At 34.1% G+C, this 19,909-nt stretch overlaps 1 protein-coding gene across 4 annotated transcripts in view; it reads right to left on the bottom strand.

The window, feature by feature from the left end:
* Window positions 1-19,909, bottom strand: part of LOC109057477 (poly(rC)-binding protein 4-like) — an 80,434-nt gene that overhangs the window by 48,212 nt on the left and 12,313 nt on the right. Inside the window, exon 1 of one of the 4 annotated variants that reach the window (XM_042712135.1) lies at window positions 6,708-7,140. The exons of 1 other annotated variant lie outside the window; for it this stretch is intronic. In XM_042712135.1, coding sequence (XP_042568069.1) covers window positions 6,708-6,722 — 15 coding nt within the window. In that variant the 5' untranslated portion in view covers window positions 6,723-7,140. Of the gene's footprint in view, window positions 1-6,707; window positions 7,152-19,909 lie in introns of those variants that run through there. 2 more of the 4 variants (XM_042712134.1, XM_042712137.1) reach the window with 2 other exon arrangements.

The raw sequence follows: 19,909 nt of genomic DNA on the forward strand, positions 1-19,909 counted from the left end.
AAGATGGCTTTTTGATTTATTTGCATTACAAAGCAGGCACAAAGACCGGCTGTAATCCATAAAAACCAGGCAATCTGATTCCCCGAAAAGCATTTTTCAGATAAACAAAATTACGGCTTTAAAACTGGCGCACCATCAAATCTCGCACTCCTGGTGTTCAGAAAGATTGCTTTTGGAGAGATATAGATACACGTATTTGAAACAGATACGTCTGATTAAAAATCCTCGTCACAAATGAATGTATCGTCACAGACGAATCTCATTACTCCTTCAGATGACAAATGGTAAACCTAGCTTGCAATATCCATATACTAATATCCTGGATCCCGTTGTGATTTAATAAATGCACTTCTGACATTTACACATCTTTATCTTATTAGTTTAGCAACAAAATATTAGTCCTAAATGAGGAGCGGCATAACAACCCACCGTGACACAGTGCCAATTAGGTGAAGGGACAAATGATCTAATTATATAATTGTAATTCTGGGGTTTTATGCTATGACAGGCGAAGAAGCGGGGACAGCAGACAGGGTTGTTAAGACATGTCACTCTAATTGTGATTTACAGCTCTGTTCAGTCAATGCGTGTGTGATGGAGGCGTCTGATGGACTGGATGGCCTGCTCTCATTAGTAAATGTATCCCTTTGTCTGTACCAAAGAATGGGTAGCGCTGGCCGCGGTGTCATTTGGCTAACCATCCGAGGGCAGGGCAAGGCCCGCCAACTGGATCCACTGTTGGTTTTGTCAGCAATTATCAGTGCCGACAAAGCAGGTAAATTTGGTCCTCACAGAAGCGTGCAGTAGCGCTAGACCGCATAGGCGGCTTGTTAAGAGGTTCACGTGGCGTTAGCCCTTGTTAATTTACACGTTACTTGGTATAAAATCCCAATTTGCGGTGTTACATTCCAACACTGGTAAAAATAAAACCGCACCTGACAGCGAAGCCGTAGCGATGTTGACGCAAGTGACTAGTGCTGAGCTCAGCCGTCCATGATGAGGGAGTGTCAGTCCATGTTTCGTCTATTGAGTGAACACTCTGTCTCTGTCTCCAGGTGGTCCATCGTGTGCTAGAACACAGTCTGGCCCCCATCCCATGTACCTTTGGCTAAGCTGTTCAGATAGCATTCAAACTCTTCTACGTAACATGCATCTGCCTTGTTAACCCCTACAGCACCTATTGATTTTTTTCTCCCCATGATTTTACGGATCCTCAAGCTTTCCACAGTCATTGTGCTAATTCAGACTTGCAAGGGATAATATAATGCCGGGCTTCCTGTGTCTGCTGCATTTCAATAGGACAATAAGTCAAGTTAATTTAGCCATCTGTTGGTTCTCTGCTGAGACGGCAGAAGTATTATATTCTGTTTCTTGACTCTTCAGTCTTCAGTTTATATAATATATATATATATATATATATATATATATATTTATATATATAATATATATATATATATATATATACAGTCAAACCAAAATTTATTAAGACACCTTCAACATTTCACACATTATCACAATTTATTTGCTATAGTTTAGAAAATGGTAATACAATATGACAAGAACTCAGAGTTCAATTGTGTCAGAACAAATTCATCTTGATAATGTCAGATAAGACTTAAGCAAAACATGGTCTGGTTAAAGTGTCTGAATAATCTGTTGTCCCAAATTCTTATTAATTTTAGTGGAAGTCCACTGTATGAAGAATTTTTGTGCATAATATGTCACAGTTTATTTTATTTTGCTATCCTCACTTTCATAAATGAACTATAGTGTCCTGCACCCACTAGTGAAAAAAAAGAAGAATTTATATATATATATATATATATATATATATTGATATATATATTATATATATATATATATATATATATATATACACACACACACACAGTATATATATCTATATATCTGGTGTCTGAATAATTTTTGGTTAGACTATATATATATATATATATAACAGTATATATATCTATATATCTGGTGTCTGAATAATTTTTGGTTAGACTATATATATATATATATATATTAATTAATATAATATATATATTAATTAATAATAATAATAATAATAATAATAATATGAAATTCAAATAAAAAATGACCTAACAACAACAAAAACAACAACAATAATAATATTATTAATAATGTTATTGTTATTATTAATATTACATAAAAAGGCAAATTTACAAAACCTTTAATATTAAACTACATTAAATATTTCATAAATTTGCATTTATTAATTATAATCATTATTTTTCAATGTAATTATTATTTAATATTAAACCATAATAAATATTGTAAACATGCCTTCATATTTCATAATAATTATAATAATTTACATTATTATTACTGTTGTTGTTATGAAATAAATGCATATTTACAAAATTATATTCGATATTTAGAAAATTTGCCTTCATGTTTCATAATAATAATAACAATATTAACAATAAAATATATTTATAAGTAAAATAATCAATATTTTGCTATATACCATTACATCCACTCTGATACTGATCTATGTAGTCTAAATTGTGTATCTACTACAGTGTCAGTTTATTTAAAATAGCTTTTTAAACACTGAAACACTGTTTTGGTTAAACTGAATGCAAAGCCTGCAAGGTTGTAATAGTTTTACATGGATAAATCTCAATGTTTATGTCACCTGTTGTTTTAAAGCCCAAAATAACCATCATAAATCAGCCGCCAGGCTCTAAAACAAAAATCACTAGTTACTCGAGATAAACTGCTGCTGTAATATTCAGTGATGGCAGGCAAGTTACTGCAATTGGTCATGAAAGACAAGAAGGTTTGTGTCTCGTTTTATTTTCCTTGATTAAAATCATCCATTATATTGAGCATTATAATTATTAGAAGCAGAACTCCCACGCTTTGACTATTAATCAGAAAAAAGTCCTATAATTGCACAAAATATGAAAGTCATGAGCGGATTAATTTGTGAGTTAATTAAGAGGCACGATTTATTTGTTAAAAATAAAAAAAGTCTCATGGAAATCCTACAGTATATTCCTAACGATACTGCCTACTTTTGAACTGATTTGTTATTAAAACTTGCAAATGTATTTTAGATTTTAAATTTGATCATGGCGCTTAATCGCATAAATGTTAGAAAAACAAACCACAATTAAAATGCAGCCAAGACAAATTCTCTCATATCCTTTGAACAAGCAACCTGTGCAAAATAAAAACCTTAAACAACAAAATTATGACTCCAAAAATATCTAAAAGCATGAAAAGGATGGAAAACAGAAACCTTTTAAAACAAATACAAGGCTTTGTCGCTAAGCTCGGTGTCTCCACAACCTCAGACTACAATCCCTGTGAGAGCTAGGATGGCGCATATAAAAATACCCCTTTTGTCATCTTAAATGACACTGTAATGAACTAAGCCTCGCCGGGCGGCATCTAGAAACACAGCCTTGTGCATGACTGAAAGTCATAGCAAAATAGTTTAAAGTCAACCTGTGGACCGTTATTTGAATACATGGTCTTACTGTGCATGATTCAACAGGGAACACAAAGTTTTCGAACACCTTTTCTTTAAAAATATTTAGGATAGAGCAGGAGCGGGATCTTATTACAATTTTATAGACAGAGGAGACATTAATGCACCAACAGGAAGACAGGATTGCTCCAGCACTTGGAACCGAGGCAAAGTGGAATGTTTTGACCAGGAATAGCATCTCATCCCTGCACTGTACCTCTCCCTGTCTTATCTCGTTCTCTCTCAAGTTGGCAGTCTGCTGTTCCTTACTCTCAGTTAAAGTAATGGACATCTGGGCAGCAATCAGGACGGCCCCTCCGGGGTAAAAACACCCACAAAGGATCTGCACGTCTCGTCTCTTGCTAGATAGTGGGCTTTAATCGATGAGCTCAGAAGACTAATTGTAGAACAGGCTACAGCAATACAGAATCCCGTTAAGATCCGAGTCATCATTTCCTCTCATGTCTCAGATGAATTTCCTCCCATGGTCATTTAAAAGGTCTGTTTATTAGTAAACATCAGGGATGCATTGTTCAGTTTTTGCTCTTTTTCAAAACATTTCGGACATTTTTTTTTACAAATGGTAAGGTTAAAACACTATGCATAGAGATTCATTTTAATTTGCATCATTTAAATTTTTATTTATAACACAGCATAAGTATGCATTCTTAGCATCATTGCGTGCTAGCGGACATTAGTGTGAACCGATCCAGAAAGACACTCAAAGTGCTTTGCTTCTAGCCACATAAATTAGATTTTATGCACTTCTGTTTTCCAAAATGAGCCAGAACGTAATTGATAACTTAAGTGCATATTTTTAGCATGCCTGCAACCTATAGCTACCAAAAATGTTTTAAGAATGTTTTGCTAAATTGCTACATTTGCTAATCGTTCTCATTAAGTTATAAAAATGCTATTTCTGAATGTTCTTTGAATGGTTTTGTTCTAACGTTTTGAGAACATTATTACAGACCAGATAACTTTGAACAAATGTTCTATTAACGTTATCGAAAGAACGTTTTTTCGAGAACCTTGCCAGAATGGTAATGAAGTTCTGAGAATGTTCCCTAAAGGCAGATGCTTTTTTTTTTCCGAAATCTGTCAAACATGATTCATAACCTTATACAAGTATGTCTTAAAGTTGCTGTATGAAGGATTGACACCGAGTGGTTGAACTAGGTATTGCAGTCCAAATTCAAAATATTGGAGAGGGTTTTTTTCACCCGGCCCCTCCTCCTCAGACTTGATGCACACGCAGGTTGCCAGATTGATGACAACAACAAGAACAAGCACACTTGACAATGAATGAAATTAAATACGCTGTGTTTTCTGCCAACTGGCAACCCGGGATGCCTAAATACAATTGGGTAAACTGGCAGTGGGCGGGTTTCACAAACCAAAACAGAGACCGACATTCTGTGGGGGAGGGCAAATTTTATTTTGAGAGTAGATTAATGTGGCTTTGTTTTTGTTTTAAACAAGAATGTTAACTTAGCATGCTTCTTAAATTTCTGCAAACATATTATATTTTTATGCTTTAGTAGAGTCAAAAACTTACATACAGCACATTTAAATTCTGAGCATTGGTGCACGTCGAGCTATAGTGGAGATAAACGGCTAGAAACCCACGCAATGAGTATGAGAATGCCCATGCTGGTGTACCCAAAACACGATTCCCATATCCTCACACAAAATATATGTTGACTAGATACCCAAGCTTGATTTCCCATGGTGTTCAGAACAAATACGTATTGACTTTTTAGGAAGCTGCGGAATAGTGGACATTAGCGTAAACAGAGCTGGTACGTGTTGAAACTTAGCATTGCCGCAAGTCACGCTATTGTTGGCATTAGCATAAACAAGACCAGAAACTTACTCACTAAAAGTATGTGAACACAGATGCTTCTAGAAACACAAGCTTTATTTCACACTGTCAGAACGCGATTCATAACCCAACGAAAGTACGCAAGTGATTGCTTAGCATTGTCACAAGTCATGCTATAATGAACATTAGCATTAAAAGGTCTAAAAACATAGACTATACAAGTATATGAACACGGGCGGTTCTATCCATGCAAGCAAATTTTCATGCCTTGTGTCAGAATGCAATTATTTATGCAATGTGCTACGTTAGCATTAGCTTTAAGCAATGTGCTGCTTGAGCATTAGCATATACCATCTACCACTGGCTTCTCCTTTAGGTCAAATACTGTCATTACAGAAAAACAGTTTAAAGAGAGTTAGCTTAAGTCAGCATGTTTACAGATAGCTACATGAATAACACATCTGAACAGTTGCACAACTCTATCACCCCCAGTGTATGGAGGTTTGTTAAAGGTACAGTAAAGGGCCATTCACACAGAACATGTAAGACACAGGGCAGTGGAATAGAAGCAATGCAAGATCTTTTTTTATTAACTTTTAACTTGAACACCACATTTTTAAAATGGCAAGTCATGCGTGAGAGAATGCAAAACACACAAACTCAAAGGTCAAACAAAGTGAACATTACATATGTTTAACAAGACTGCGGCCAGTAACTCACATTTGCATACTTGTGCAAATTTAGTTTTTCTCTGATGAAGTCTAACCTCATAAGGCAAATGCCGTAAGGCTAAGCCTCTAGTGTATGTTTTCTCAAAGGACATGGAACCAGGGCTCACTAACGTCACGTAGCCCTCTTCCGATCGTGCAGTCATCTGTTAAAATCCTCTTCACGCCGGAGTAAATGGGCTCTCTGCAGCGCAGACCACTTTGTCCTCACGGGACACATTAGCCCCTCGGGCGAGATCCCTACATATGCTGCAGATTCTCTCAGATTACAACCAATTTTCTGGATACATTTGGTTACAACATAGACAGACACATCATAGCTATAAAGCGCATTTAAAAAATATATGCGATGCAATCCCATTGGGAATTACTTGACGTGCATTTGTTTCTTACCCTTCTGTAAAATATCCCAGGCTATTTCTAGTTTATTTATTTTTCCTTCTATTGAATTGAATTATTTTTTAAAGGCAGAGCTTATGCAAATTATATTCTGCTGTTTATGGCTAAAGTTAAAGCATTAAAAAGTAGGTCAGAAATAGAGGGACTTTCAAATGCGATATAAAAAAAAAATGAATATGCATCCCTTGATGCATAAAACCGTAAGCATGTTTTACTGTACCCTCTTTTAAACTATGGAAAATGAATTTCTTACCTCCTGTGTTCTCATTTATTCACTGATACAGTTGAGTAACCCTTTTATTTTCTTCCTTCTCTAGTCCTCGTCCTTCAGTTAAAGGCATTGTGAGTATGTATGAGTTGTCAATTAGGAGAAATGCCTATCTGGACCTTTGACATCTGTCTGGGTTGAAGGTCGTTCTATCAATCTGTCGCTTTACTCTGGTTCCACATGATCATGATGATGCAAGCAACCCGAGAAGCCACTAGAGATGCTGGGATGGGTGTGAGGAGCCCCATGATCAATAGTTTCAGGTTATGGATACTCGTATTACTCGCTGCTTGCTTACGGGAACTCTTCATGTCTGATAAACCCCTCCAGTGTACACGGCAGATCAGGGCATGGATTTATTTCATAAAATGCAAATGGTAAAATAATTTACATGGTGTTCGAATATAGACTTACGAATATAGATACTGTGGAAAAGACAATAAGATACAAGGACACAAGTACTTTCCTAGAAATAGGGTATATTATCACACACACACACACACACACACACACACACACACACACACACACACACATATATATATAAAATATTTAGAGATTATAAAAGTAATAAAATTACAGAAAAAAATATAAACGTATAAACAAAATACTTGTATTATAATCAGTAGCAGGACTGCAAGTAACATTTTAACAGTTTATATGATATAATATAAAAAAAAAATTAATAAACAAATAAATAGAGTTTGCCATTTTTGCATACTGGTATAATACATTTCTTAATACAGTTGAAAAGATGAGTGAAAGTATGATTAATAATAATAATAATACAATTATAGATACATTTATGAGCCAAGTTATAAACATAAAATACCATTAGATGGATAAACATAAAATACTAAAATACTATCATAACATGGTAGTTTATCATGAATAAATAAATGCATGTATGCCATAAATAAATACATAGTTTGTCATTTTTGTAACCCTGTTTACAAATATAGAACATTTCTAAGCACAGTTAAAAGATGTGTGAATTTTTATAATAAATAAACAAATAAATATATAAAGTTTATGATTTTTCTTTTTAAATGTAGGATATTTTTAAATACAGTTTAAAATGTGTGAACGTTTAATAATAATAATAATAATAATAATAATAATAATAATAATAATAATACAATTATAGATACATTTATAATGGATGTATAAACATTAAATACTACTATCAGAATCCGAAACAGGGTTGCATGTAACAAAAGCATATAATTTGTTCCTATAATACTTTACAAAAAAAAAAAAAAAAAAGTAATGTGACATCATACTCACTCAAAGAGCTTGAAGAGGTTTAGTAAGCTTTATAAAATGATATTGTGAGACTTGGGCAGAAAGATAAACTTATTAATTAGCATATAGATTTCAGAATATTCCTAAGCAAGACAAGTGTGTAAATTAGAGGCATGGCGTTTCTCATCTGTACCAGTTATCATATAGGACTGTCAGGCGATTTTGTGGCACTTCTGACGAGTGTCTGTGGAGATTCAAAGGTTAAGAGCAGGATAAGAGCGGATAAAGAACTCCACTGGATTGGGATAAGACTTTCAAAGAGTTAAAATAAATAAAAAAATAAAGATTTTTCTACAGTGGCTCGCTCCCAATGATCTCAGCATAACTGATAAACTAATCCTGACCTGAACTTTGACTCGGATCATTTTAGTCAAGTACACTCTGTGGAGGATTAAAGGTAGAGGATGTGAAGAGTACAGGGAAGAATGAGAATCAGAATCAGAATTGAATAATTCAGCTTCCTTAACAGCCCCATCAACATTTCTCCTAGCACTTTTGAGGAAGGCTTTTTTAGAAAAAAGAAATGAAATGCCCAATATATTGTTTTCAAGTTGCTGTGGTGTTGAAAATGGTGTTAGCACATTACATCAATGTTGTTGCTAGGTTGTTCTGAATTGTTTTTAGCATATTGTGCATTTCATAAAGGTGCTCTAATTGTGTCTTGGCGCTTACTAAGGTGTTCTAAATTGTTTTTATATTGACATGCATTTGTTAATTGTTGCTAAGGTGTTATAAATATTTTTTATGTTGCTATGTGGTTGCTAGGGTGTTCTGAATGGTTTTTTTGTTCAACTGTTATTCAATTAAGACACTCCATCCCAAAATTAGCGGTTGCTAAGGTGTTATAAATTGCTTTAATGTTGCCATGTGGTTGCTAGGGTGTTTTGAATGGTTTTTAATATAGTTGTTCAAACGATAAGGTGCTCTGATTGGGTTTTAGTGGTTGCTTAAGTGCTAAGGTGTTCTGTTTTTTTTTTTTTTGGATTTGCTTGTTTGTTGTGTGTTGTTTTTTGGTTTTTTTTTTGAATTGTTAAAGGGATATTACATCCCAAAATGAAAATTTTGTCATTATTCACTTCTTTGTTCGTCTTCGGAACACAATTTAAGAAATTTTGGATGAAAACAGGGAGGCTTGAGACTGTCCCATAGACTCTCCATATCAGCGTAGCGCCATTTTGGCAATTCTGAGCAGTACGCAGGCGGCTTACGCTCTTCTGTATCAGCCGCGCCATAATGATACGTTTTTTACGTGTATTTACGCTTTGGTTTGAAAGAAAACAGCGCATCGGCGCCGCGCGGCTGACACAGAAGAGTGTATGCCATCTGCGTACAGCTCAGATTCGCCAAAATGGCGCTACGCTGATTTGGAGAGACACAGAGGAGAGGAATTGTTGAATAAAGTTGTTCTTTTTGTTTTCTTTGTGTACAAAAAGTATTCTCGTCGCTTCATAGCGTTACGGTTGAATCACTGATAGCAGATGGACTATTATGACGATGCTTTTCATACTTTCCTGGACCTTGACACTGTTATTTATTTGGCAGTCTATGGGACAGTCTCAAGCCTCCTGGTTTTCATCCAAAATAACTTAAATTGTGTTCCAAAGATGAATGAAGCTTTAACGGGTTTGGAACGACATGGTTGTAAGTGTTTATTGAGATTTTTTTTGTTTTTGGTGTGGTGTGGGGTTTTTAGGTGCTCTGATTGGGTTTTAGGGTTGCTAAGGTGTTCTAAATGTTTTTTTATGTTGTTATGCGGTTGCTAGGGTGTTCTGAATGCTTTTTATGTTGCTATGTGGTTGCTAGGGTGTTTGGAATGGTTTTTATGTTGCTATGTGGTTGCTAGGGTGTTCTGAATGGTTTTTAACATACTGTTATTCAATTAAGACATTCTGATTGGGTTTTAGCGGTTGCTAAGGTGTTATAAATTGCTTTAATGTTGCCATGTGGTTGCTAGGGTGATCTGAATGGTTTTTAACCTACTGTTGTTCAATCACTAAGTGCTCAGATTGGGTTTTAGTGGTTGTTGAGGTGTTCTAAATGGCTTTTATGTTGTTTTGCAGTTGCTAGGGTGTTCTGAATGGTTTTTGATATAGTTGTTCAATCGTTAAGGTGCTAGGATTGGGTTTTAGTGGTTGCTAAGGTGTTCTAAATGGTTTTTATATTGTTATGCAGTTGCTTGGGTGTTTTGAATGGTTTTTTGTTGCTATGTGGTTGCTAGGATGTTCTGAATTGATTTTATGTTGCTATGTGGTTGCTAGGGTGTTCTGAAAGGTTTTTAACATACTGTTGTTCAATCTCAAAGACATTGGGCCTCATTCATCAATCTAACATAGAACCAGGCGCAGATCCGTGCGCACAAATTAACGCATGACAGAGTTCACATGTGATTCATGAAACATTCTTATACCGCCAATCTCATCGTACGTACGAATGATCGCACGTTGATAAATGTGGCAGCAGAAAACAATCGTCATTTAAATATCACGGCCTTAAAAACACCTCGGTTTAGAAGCCTCGTCCCTAGAGTTTACGGAACGGAGAAACGAAACCCGGCCAAAAAGAGGAAGTAATCTCATAAAAAGAAATTGATTTGACTCCAAAAACACTCGTTAACCTTGTTATTGCAAACAATTAGGCTACATTAATTTATGTAATTTATATATATTAAAATACTGGTAAATATAAACCGCTTATTTAGTTCCCCTCACTCTACAACAAATAAATATGGTGTCAGAACAGAACAAGAATGAAAAAATTGTAGTTATAAAATTATATATATTAAACTATAAAATTAAACACAATTTAGGCTATAGTGGCATTCATTATAAACAGCATACAAATGTCAAGCAAAACTGAAACGGCATTGGGCTCACGAGCCTGTCTCATACCACAAGAATCTAAATGTTTCCATTTTTGCCATATTTGTAACATTTGTTTGCATAACTATTACATTGCTACATTGTGTAGCCTAAACATAGCTTTATACTTCACTCATGCTCTAAGATCTGTGTAAAATCCTTCACATGCGTAAAAATGTTTGTTTGGGTGCGGCACGCTGATCTTACAGCGGACCTTTTAAAATAAACAGTGTAACGTTTGTTTGGTTGACTGCATTTTAGTTTGATGATGAGTGGCTGAAATGTCAGGCAACGGTAAAACTAATGTTGTTTGTGTGTGTGTGAGGCGCCTGTGCGATCAGAAGGATTAAATCAAATAAAGATATAAAGAAAATAAATAAAATGCATTAAGAGTATCACACAAATGAGCAGCCCTACTTGTTTGTTGCACAGTTGTTGTTGTTTTTTTTTACTTTTGTTGATCTGTTAATTATATTATAACCTATTATATATTTTGTGTGATCCTATTTATTTTATTCCTTTTATAGACTTAATTTCTGTTTTTCTTTTTTCACAGAAGCGCTGCATGTGCGTGATGTGACGATTGAATCCCTACGATCTTGTTTACGTTGCTATTCGTGCATATAAATCTCACGACCTGTATACGTAAAACCAAAAAAAAAAGACATTCTAATCTTACTGGTTAACGATCAACTAATGAGCTTCGTTTGGTGGTCAGGAAAATAAAAATGAACAAAATGCTGTCGTTCATTTACTACGCTGCATGCAAGTGGTAACTCAAAAACTTGCGTACACACGTGATATTTAATTGTAGCCACCGCTCACATCAATATTGATAAATTCACAGTTTTGCGACTGTACACCCAATTGTCTGTCGTACGTTCGTTTCGTAAATGAGGCCCATTCTGATTGGGTTTTAGTGGTTGCTAAGGTGTTCTAAATTGCTTTAATGTTGTCATGTGGTTGCTAGGGTGTTCTGAATGGTTTTTAATATAGATGTTCAATTGTTATGGTGTTCCGATTGGGTTTTAGATTTTACTTAGGTGTTCTATATTATTTTTATGGATGTTCTGAATAGTTTCTTATGTGACCAAATCAAAAAGACCATCCAAAGTCCCTCTTTTAATGAAAAAAAAAAAGGGATTTAACGTTTAAATACAGATGTTGAAATCCCAACATCAAGTCAGCAAAATGTAAACCAGAATTCCCTGTCCTTTCGTTCTTCTGCTTTCCCTTGATTTGTCCGTCACCTGATCTCTGAATGGCTCCAGTAAATGTAATGAGGACACATTACGGATATGTAAATTTTGTCCTTGGACCTAAATTGGTCGTAATTTGAGCTGAGCTATCCTTCATTCGATTACATCCATAAGTCTCTGTTTTTTGGCTCCTGTGTTTTACCAGCCACTAAAGAATCAGATGGCTAACAAACCACCCCACCCCTTTTTTTTTACATTTTACAATCGGAAGACAGTGCGTCATGCTATTAGTACATTTGGAGTGCTTCAGCCTGCCTGAAACCCTGTGAAGATGGAGCAGTGGCAGCAGACGTCTTCAGTAAAGTCCTTTGCTTCAGAGATAGGGGAATGAAAGAGTAATATTTGAGTTGCAGGAAAAGACATCTCCATCTGGCTCTGACTGATCCCTGCTGAAGGAACTAGAGGCCTGTGGAGTGGTCAGGGTGCAAATTAAAATGCAAGTGCACGGATGTCAAGATCCCTCTCTTCAGAATATGCAACCAGAGGACCGCGTCAGGATTTTATTGTTTTCATTTCGTTTTATTTGAATCGGGTGTTGTCTGCAAATGGAGGAGATGACTATGTGCACTGAACAGTTGTTGTGTTACTAAATCTCACAAAACCATTTGAAAAAATACATTCTGTTTCACCTCTAAACCAAAGGAAATAATTAAGGAATAAGCACTGAATAAAATAAAATAATTAAATAAATTAAGAAGCAATAAAAAGATCTTAAATGGTCCTAAATTTCAATTTGGCCATAAAATGTGACACAGACATGGTTCCATGAAGTTCTCACATACTGAGCTTAAATTGAAGGGCCCCATCCGTGTACTTTCTCTAAAGTTAAATTATGTTATGGTTACTCTTCTTCCAACACTCTTTAAACACAAATTTACACATTATGCTGCATTCACCCACTGAGCAGAGGCAGAGCTGGGTCGTAACACCTATTCATTTATGCTGGAGTGACGCCACACCTATAAAACACCCGAACCGGTGGTTACCTTGAGTGGAATGTCAGCGCTCTAAAACAGGCACCCAAATTGGCAACTCTGAGTGTCAGCCAAAAACAAGCCATAAAAATAATGGATATGCATGATTTCAGTGTGACCTGCCATTCTGAGCTGTGACCTCCAGTTACTGTAACCCATGTCTATCCCATGAGCCTCTGTCTTTAGAAACAACAGAATCCCAATTGAAAGGATTATTTCACCCCAAAATGAAAATTTGCTGAAAATGTACTGCTCCTCAGGCCATCCAAGATGTTGATGTTTTTTTTTTTCTTTTTTCTCCATCAGATTTGTAGAAATGTAGCACTGCATCACTGTCTCACTAGTGGATCCTCTGCAGTGAATGGGTGCCGTCAGAATGAGAGTCGAAACAGCTGATAAAAACATCACAATAATCCACACCACTCCAGTCCATCAGTTAATGACTTTTGGAGACAAAAGCCGTGTGTTCGTAAGAAACAAATCCATCATTAAGGAGTTTGGGCTAAAATATAAGTCCTCTATCCATAATATTGTTTTTTCCATTAAAAAAAAATCATCTTGTCTGAATCAGGAGAGAAATATGCACAGATCAAGCACCGTTTACAAATGAAAACAGTCTAAAACATTTCTAAACAAATATGGTGGAGGATTTCGATGTTCGAGGACAACAGGAGATGGACTTTTCCACTGGAGGAAGCGTTATTATGGATTACGGACTCATATTTTGGCCAGAAGTGACAGTTTAAAGTTAAAATGACTTAAGGATGGATTTGTTTCTTACAAACACACAGCTTTTGTCTTCACAAGACATTAACTGATGGACTGGAGTGATGTGGGTTACTTGTGGATTATTGTGATGTTTTTATCAGCTGTTTGGACTCTCATTCTGACGGCACCCATTCACTGCAGAGCACCCATTAGTGAGCAAGTGATGTAATGCTACATTTCTCCAAATCTGATGAAGAAACAAACTCATCTACAGTACATCTTGGATAGACTGAGGATGAGTAAATTATCAGCAAATTTTTATTTTTGGGTGAACTATTCCTTTAAAACCCCAAAGCCAAGATATAATGGGCTGCTGACCAGTAAACAACATTTTAACCAGCCCAAAAGTGATTGGAGGTCTTGTTTTTGTACTTGTTTTGTAAGGCCGAAAGGGCTGAAATAGGACTATGAAAATAAAGAGCATGCAAATTGTATATGTCTAGAGCTTGTGTTGTATATCATGGCGGTAATCCAAAAACCAAATCGTAGAACATCTCAACACTGGTGCTAAAGTCAAAGAACTCGATAAAAGCAGCCAGCTCTCTAATGAGAAGCGGTAATCCTCACAGATATTTCAACTATAGAAAAGCACTAAAAGGCTAGAGTTTGTGTTATAAAAATATGGCATGCTGCATCAAAACAATGGGAAGCCATGTGTAATCGTAAAAAAGCAATTACATTTGAAGCCACTTGTATACTCAAAACATGAGGAAAATCCTACATGCTGCTCTTCAGGCGAGAGGCACTTGTCGTGGCAGGTATTCAAAGCTATTCCTCAAACCACGCTCTTTCATCTCACCATAAACGGCACGCTTACTGGGACATATGACCTTTGAGTCTAATCCCAGACAGCATGTTTGGTGGTCACGCTTGAGGTGATATGCAACTGAGAGGATTGGTTTGTAGGACCTGTGAGTGTCATAATAAATCTTATTACAATTGGGCGCTACATATGGGTGACATTTGTTTTAAAGCATGCAGGGAAGATAATGAGAAAAGACAAGAAGGAATACAATCTCATATCAGTTCTGAAAAGCAGCGATGCCTGCCGTGACGGCAAGGTAACGCTTGTTCTGTGCAACTCTCAACTGGCTGCTTAACTAGCTTAAGCATCTACACGGTGAGATATATAATATACCAATATACAGTTATCAGCTGATATTACAGATTTCCCCAATTTATTGCATCAGTTGATACTGGATTTCCATAAGCTGATGCAGGATATTTAATCTCATTCCAGTAAATATAAGAATTTATGCACAATATACTTTACATAGTACTTATATGATGCATTTTTAGAGAAAGGGAAATTTGAATTTAGTCTTTTATATGTTTTATATTATGTTTATTTATAATTGCATACAACTGCTATTTTTTGTTGTTGCTGATTACTTTTCACCTATAGTTCTATCTATATTTTAATATATTTTATAAATTTATATGCATTCATGTATATAAACACACATATATGATAACATTAAGTAAATTATAAAAATGAATAACATTATTGATATTAATATTATTATTATCATCATCAATAATAAATTATGTTAAATTTATTAAATAAAACATTACAAAATAAAGTTGTTTGAGTAAGTAATTACATTCACATTCTAAACATCCTATAGTTTTAAAATTATTATTATTATTATTATTATTGAAATACTTAATTTATTAAATAATTTATTAAACAAAACATCACAAAATAAATAAAGATTATCATGCATTTAATACATTAAATAATAATTCTACACAATACACATCCTACAGTTTTAATAATAATAATAATAATAATAATAATAATAATAAATAGTATTAGGAAAGTTCATTAAACATTACAAAATAAAGTTTATCATATATTTAATTAGTAAAATTCAACACATCCTGGATATTATTGTTATTAACATTATATATATTCAAATAAATTCAATTCAAATAATACATATTTTTAAATTGAAAAATAATAATAAAAAAATAAATAAATACAAATAATCAGCTAATCTCAAAATAAATATACATTTTAAATTTTATAAATTAGGCAGGATTTAAAATATTTGATTTTAGTTCATTCATTATAATTACACCTGTAGTATTGTTAGTAGTTTTAATATCATTTATCAGCAACCAAAAGATGAAAATAAATTGGTCTGATTTTAATATCGATACATCTCTACACTTACTTGGTCAGCCAGGTTAATCGACCTCACCAGGTTTTATCAGTTAGCAGCATGTTCTATCAGCTAACTAAGCAGTAACCAACAAGAAAAGGCCTTTTCATCAGGCAGGATAAAAGTGTCCAAAAATAATATCTGAAGGCTTCAAATTTAATTGGGCAGAAGCAAGTGTTTAACATTCATCACTGACACTGTGAACGAGACTTCAAACCTTCAATTAATAGCCAAATGTCTCATGACATCCATCGAGATTTGTGACGGTCCTTCAAGAAGTAATGACTTCACATCAACACCATGTGGACAACTGACAGTGAGCCAACACGCATCTGACCTTTAGCCCTGTGGGAAATCACACCGCGCTGAATCAGGCTAAGAGCATTACCAACTGAATCTGCTCTTAGATGAGCTTTTTCTGGATGAGATTTGTCTCAGAATACAAGACTTTGGTCTTTCTGTCTGTCACAACAGCAGATTTCCATGCAGATTTTCTTTTTCCAGGGCACATCCCATCTGTCTGTCATTGTGATGGACAGATGCACAGCAGGGAGAAGTGGGGAGAAAGAAGAAAAAGGTGAAAATAGACAGATCTAGGATGCATTGAAAGTGATTAACATGCATGCAGATAGGCTACATGTCCTTAGTGAATGGTGACACCTGCCAAGCTTCTTTCATTTGCATGCAGAATATCTTCAAAGCACCAATCGCTGTCGAAGACACAAACTTCTTTTGTCCTCCATATACTTTCTGCTAGGACTGGGTGGTTGGACCAAAAATAGATCTAATAAATTCAACAGAATACAGTGAGGTTTTTGCTTAATCAAGAAATGTGCCAACTAAATAAGAAAAATCATTTTAAATATATTTCTTGAAAAAAAAAAAGTTAACTATCATTTTTGCTTACAATTAATATTGTATTAATGTTTCGATTAAAATTTTAGCCAATGACAACAATTATTTTAGTGATATGGCCAGTATATAGTATAAAATGTATACACAGTATTCATTATTCCCATTCTTATTTGAAAAACACATTTATTTATTAGTTTTATATAACATAATTAATAATATTTGTATTTTATTTATTTATATAATTTACTACTACTACTACTAATAAAAATAATATTATGTGTTTATAGTGCTATTTTTTTTAACTACCACTACTACTACAACTACTATTAGTACTGCTACTAATTATTATTATTATTATTATTATTATTATTATTATTATTTATTAATATATATATATATATATATATATATTAATATATAATAATAATATAATAATAATATAATATAATATATATATAATAATTATTATTTGTTTAAAATAAACTGAAATATAAATAATAATAATAATAATAATAATAATAATAATTATTATTATTATTATTATTATTATTATTATTGGTAGTATTATTACATTTAAAATAAACTGAAATATTAATAAATAAACAACAATAATAATAATAATAATAATAATATGTATTTATAGTGCAATTTAATTTTAAATACTACTACTACTACTTATTACCATTATTGTTTTATTAAATTAAAAAATAAACTGAAATATGAATAAATAAACAAATAATAATAATAATAATAATAATAATAATAATAATAATAATAATATGTATTTATAGTGCAGTTTATTTTTAACTACTACTACTGCTACTTATTATTATTATTAAGTTTAAAAATAAACTGAAATACGAATAAAATAAATAATAATAATAATTTATTTATAATGTATTTGTTGATAATAATAATAATAATAATAATAATAATAATAATATCAACAAATACATAATACATGGATTTTGTTAAATAGCATCAGTGACATACATGTACTATGGTATAAATGGTAGAGCAGAATCTCTACCCAGTAACACATTTCAACCATCGCCAGGTAAACGCCGTCATACCTCAAAGCCCTACTCTCTGTTTGTTCTTGGCACAGCTATAAACTGCATCCGACTGAATTTCAGAAGTCGTTGTCTCATGGTTAGAAAAGAGAAAAAGGAAAGGAACACACACAGTGAGGGAGAATGAGCTTCCATCCAAAAATAGCACAAGCCCTGTTAAATATTTTAGGCATTCGGCAGACAGAAAGAAGAAGAAGAAGAAAAAAAATCCCTAGCCACAAACAAAAACACTCTAGCATTGAATGATTAACATCCAGTCTTGAATTATAAGTGTATGATTGCATTTAGTGGGCTTTGATTTATCTGCAGCGATGAAGCTTTCGCCCCATAAATCCCTCCAGCTCGGCCCGGGTCGGCTCTTAAAAGCAAATGCTGTTATTTAGGAGCTGGCTTTGTGGAAACTAGGAGCTTGGCGAAACAAAGTGAGATTAGCCAGTGCTAGGAAAAGCAGGCCACTTTTAGCAACGGTTAGCGGTTGCTACTGTCACGCCAGCAACAAACGGCTTAGCGCGGGGTGGGAGGACAGGGCTGAGGGAACCTCCGAGAGCTTGGCACTTCTCACCCACTCATAACCACCTATGACATTCCTTCAAAATAGGCCATCAGGAAAGAGTGGAGAGGATTTGTGGGAGAGATGCAGAGGTAATGGGCGTCAGGGTCTTTCATGGCAAGCAGAGTAAAGGCGGAGCGGAGGGGTGTCTAGAAACAGGGTTTGATCAAAGCCAGCGAGTGGTAACCAGCCTCTAGAATGATAAGCAGCTCAGTGCTGAGGTAAAGAAATGCCGCATGCTGCAGAGAAACACAAACGCCGTGTAAAAATAAAAGTGCATGCTCAAATGCAAGTGTGCCAGTTACACTGCTCACCGCCGCCGCTGTTCTTCTCTCACAAAGTAATCAATGCTGCATAAAAACACATTCACTTACGACGCCTGATTTATTTATTTTTTTTACATTAAAGTAATGATGCTTCTATCCTATATTCCTAAACTTTTTTAAAATTAATATTTTCATAACATTGCAGAAACGTTGTAATGATGTTGTTAGAAAATCTAGTAATGTTTTATAAACCTAGTGACCTCCAACTTACTACTGCTCTACTTTTTTTTTTTTTGGCGCATATTTCATTGTGTTTACTGATTAAATACAAGTACTGTAAGAGTGAGTGATACTCCATTAGCACAGCTACACTGTAAAAATGTTTATTTAAGTCCTGTAAATATTGCAATAATATTTTTTATCATATATATGTAATACACATACCACAAAACATTGCAAAAACATTGTAATGGCATTGCTAGAAAATCTTCTTGCAATGTTTTATAAATCTTTCACTATGCATCACCAAAACATTTGCTTATTAGGATGTTAATTTCATATTATTACACAATGTTAAGTATTAATTTGTTAAGTCTCATGTATATGCTTTGGAATGTTTGATTGTGGTTGTATAAAATGTAACTATTTTAAAAGTTGCATGCAGATTTGTGGTCAACCAAATATTTTAATTTAAATTAATTTAATTTAATTTAATTTAATTTAATTTAATTTAATTTAATTTAATTTAATTTAATTTAATTTAATTTAATTTAATTTAATTTTGTCTAGAAAGTTTTGAAAAGTGCTGCAGTATAACCTAACGTAATCTCCGACGTTGTGAAATCATTGCAAGTTTTTGAGTCACAAACATAAAATATTGTCAACTGTTAACATTGAATTTGATGTTATTTGCCTGAAAATTGTATTTTGGGTAAATACACTAAAAGAAAGACAAAGCCAGAAATGTTGGACAAAATGGGGATAGAACTGTCCCGTTCTGTCCTGTGGAGCCCAAGCTTGCGTCTGTCCTGTAGTGAGATTTATTTGCCTATTCCGGGAAAGAGAAATTAGATTATTTCTGAGGACTGTGCAGGGTACGGCCTTGATCCTG

Source organism: Cyprinus carpio, chromosome A22, assembly GCF_018340385.1.
Source record: "Cyprinus carpio isolate SPL01 chromosome A22, ASM1834038v1, whole genome shotgun sequence".
NCBI lineage: Eukaryota > Metazoa > Chordata > Actinopteri > Cypriniformes > Cyprinidae > Cyprinus > Cyprinus carpio.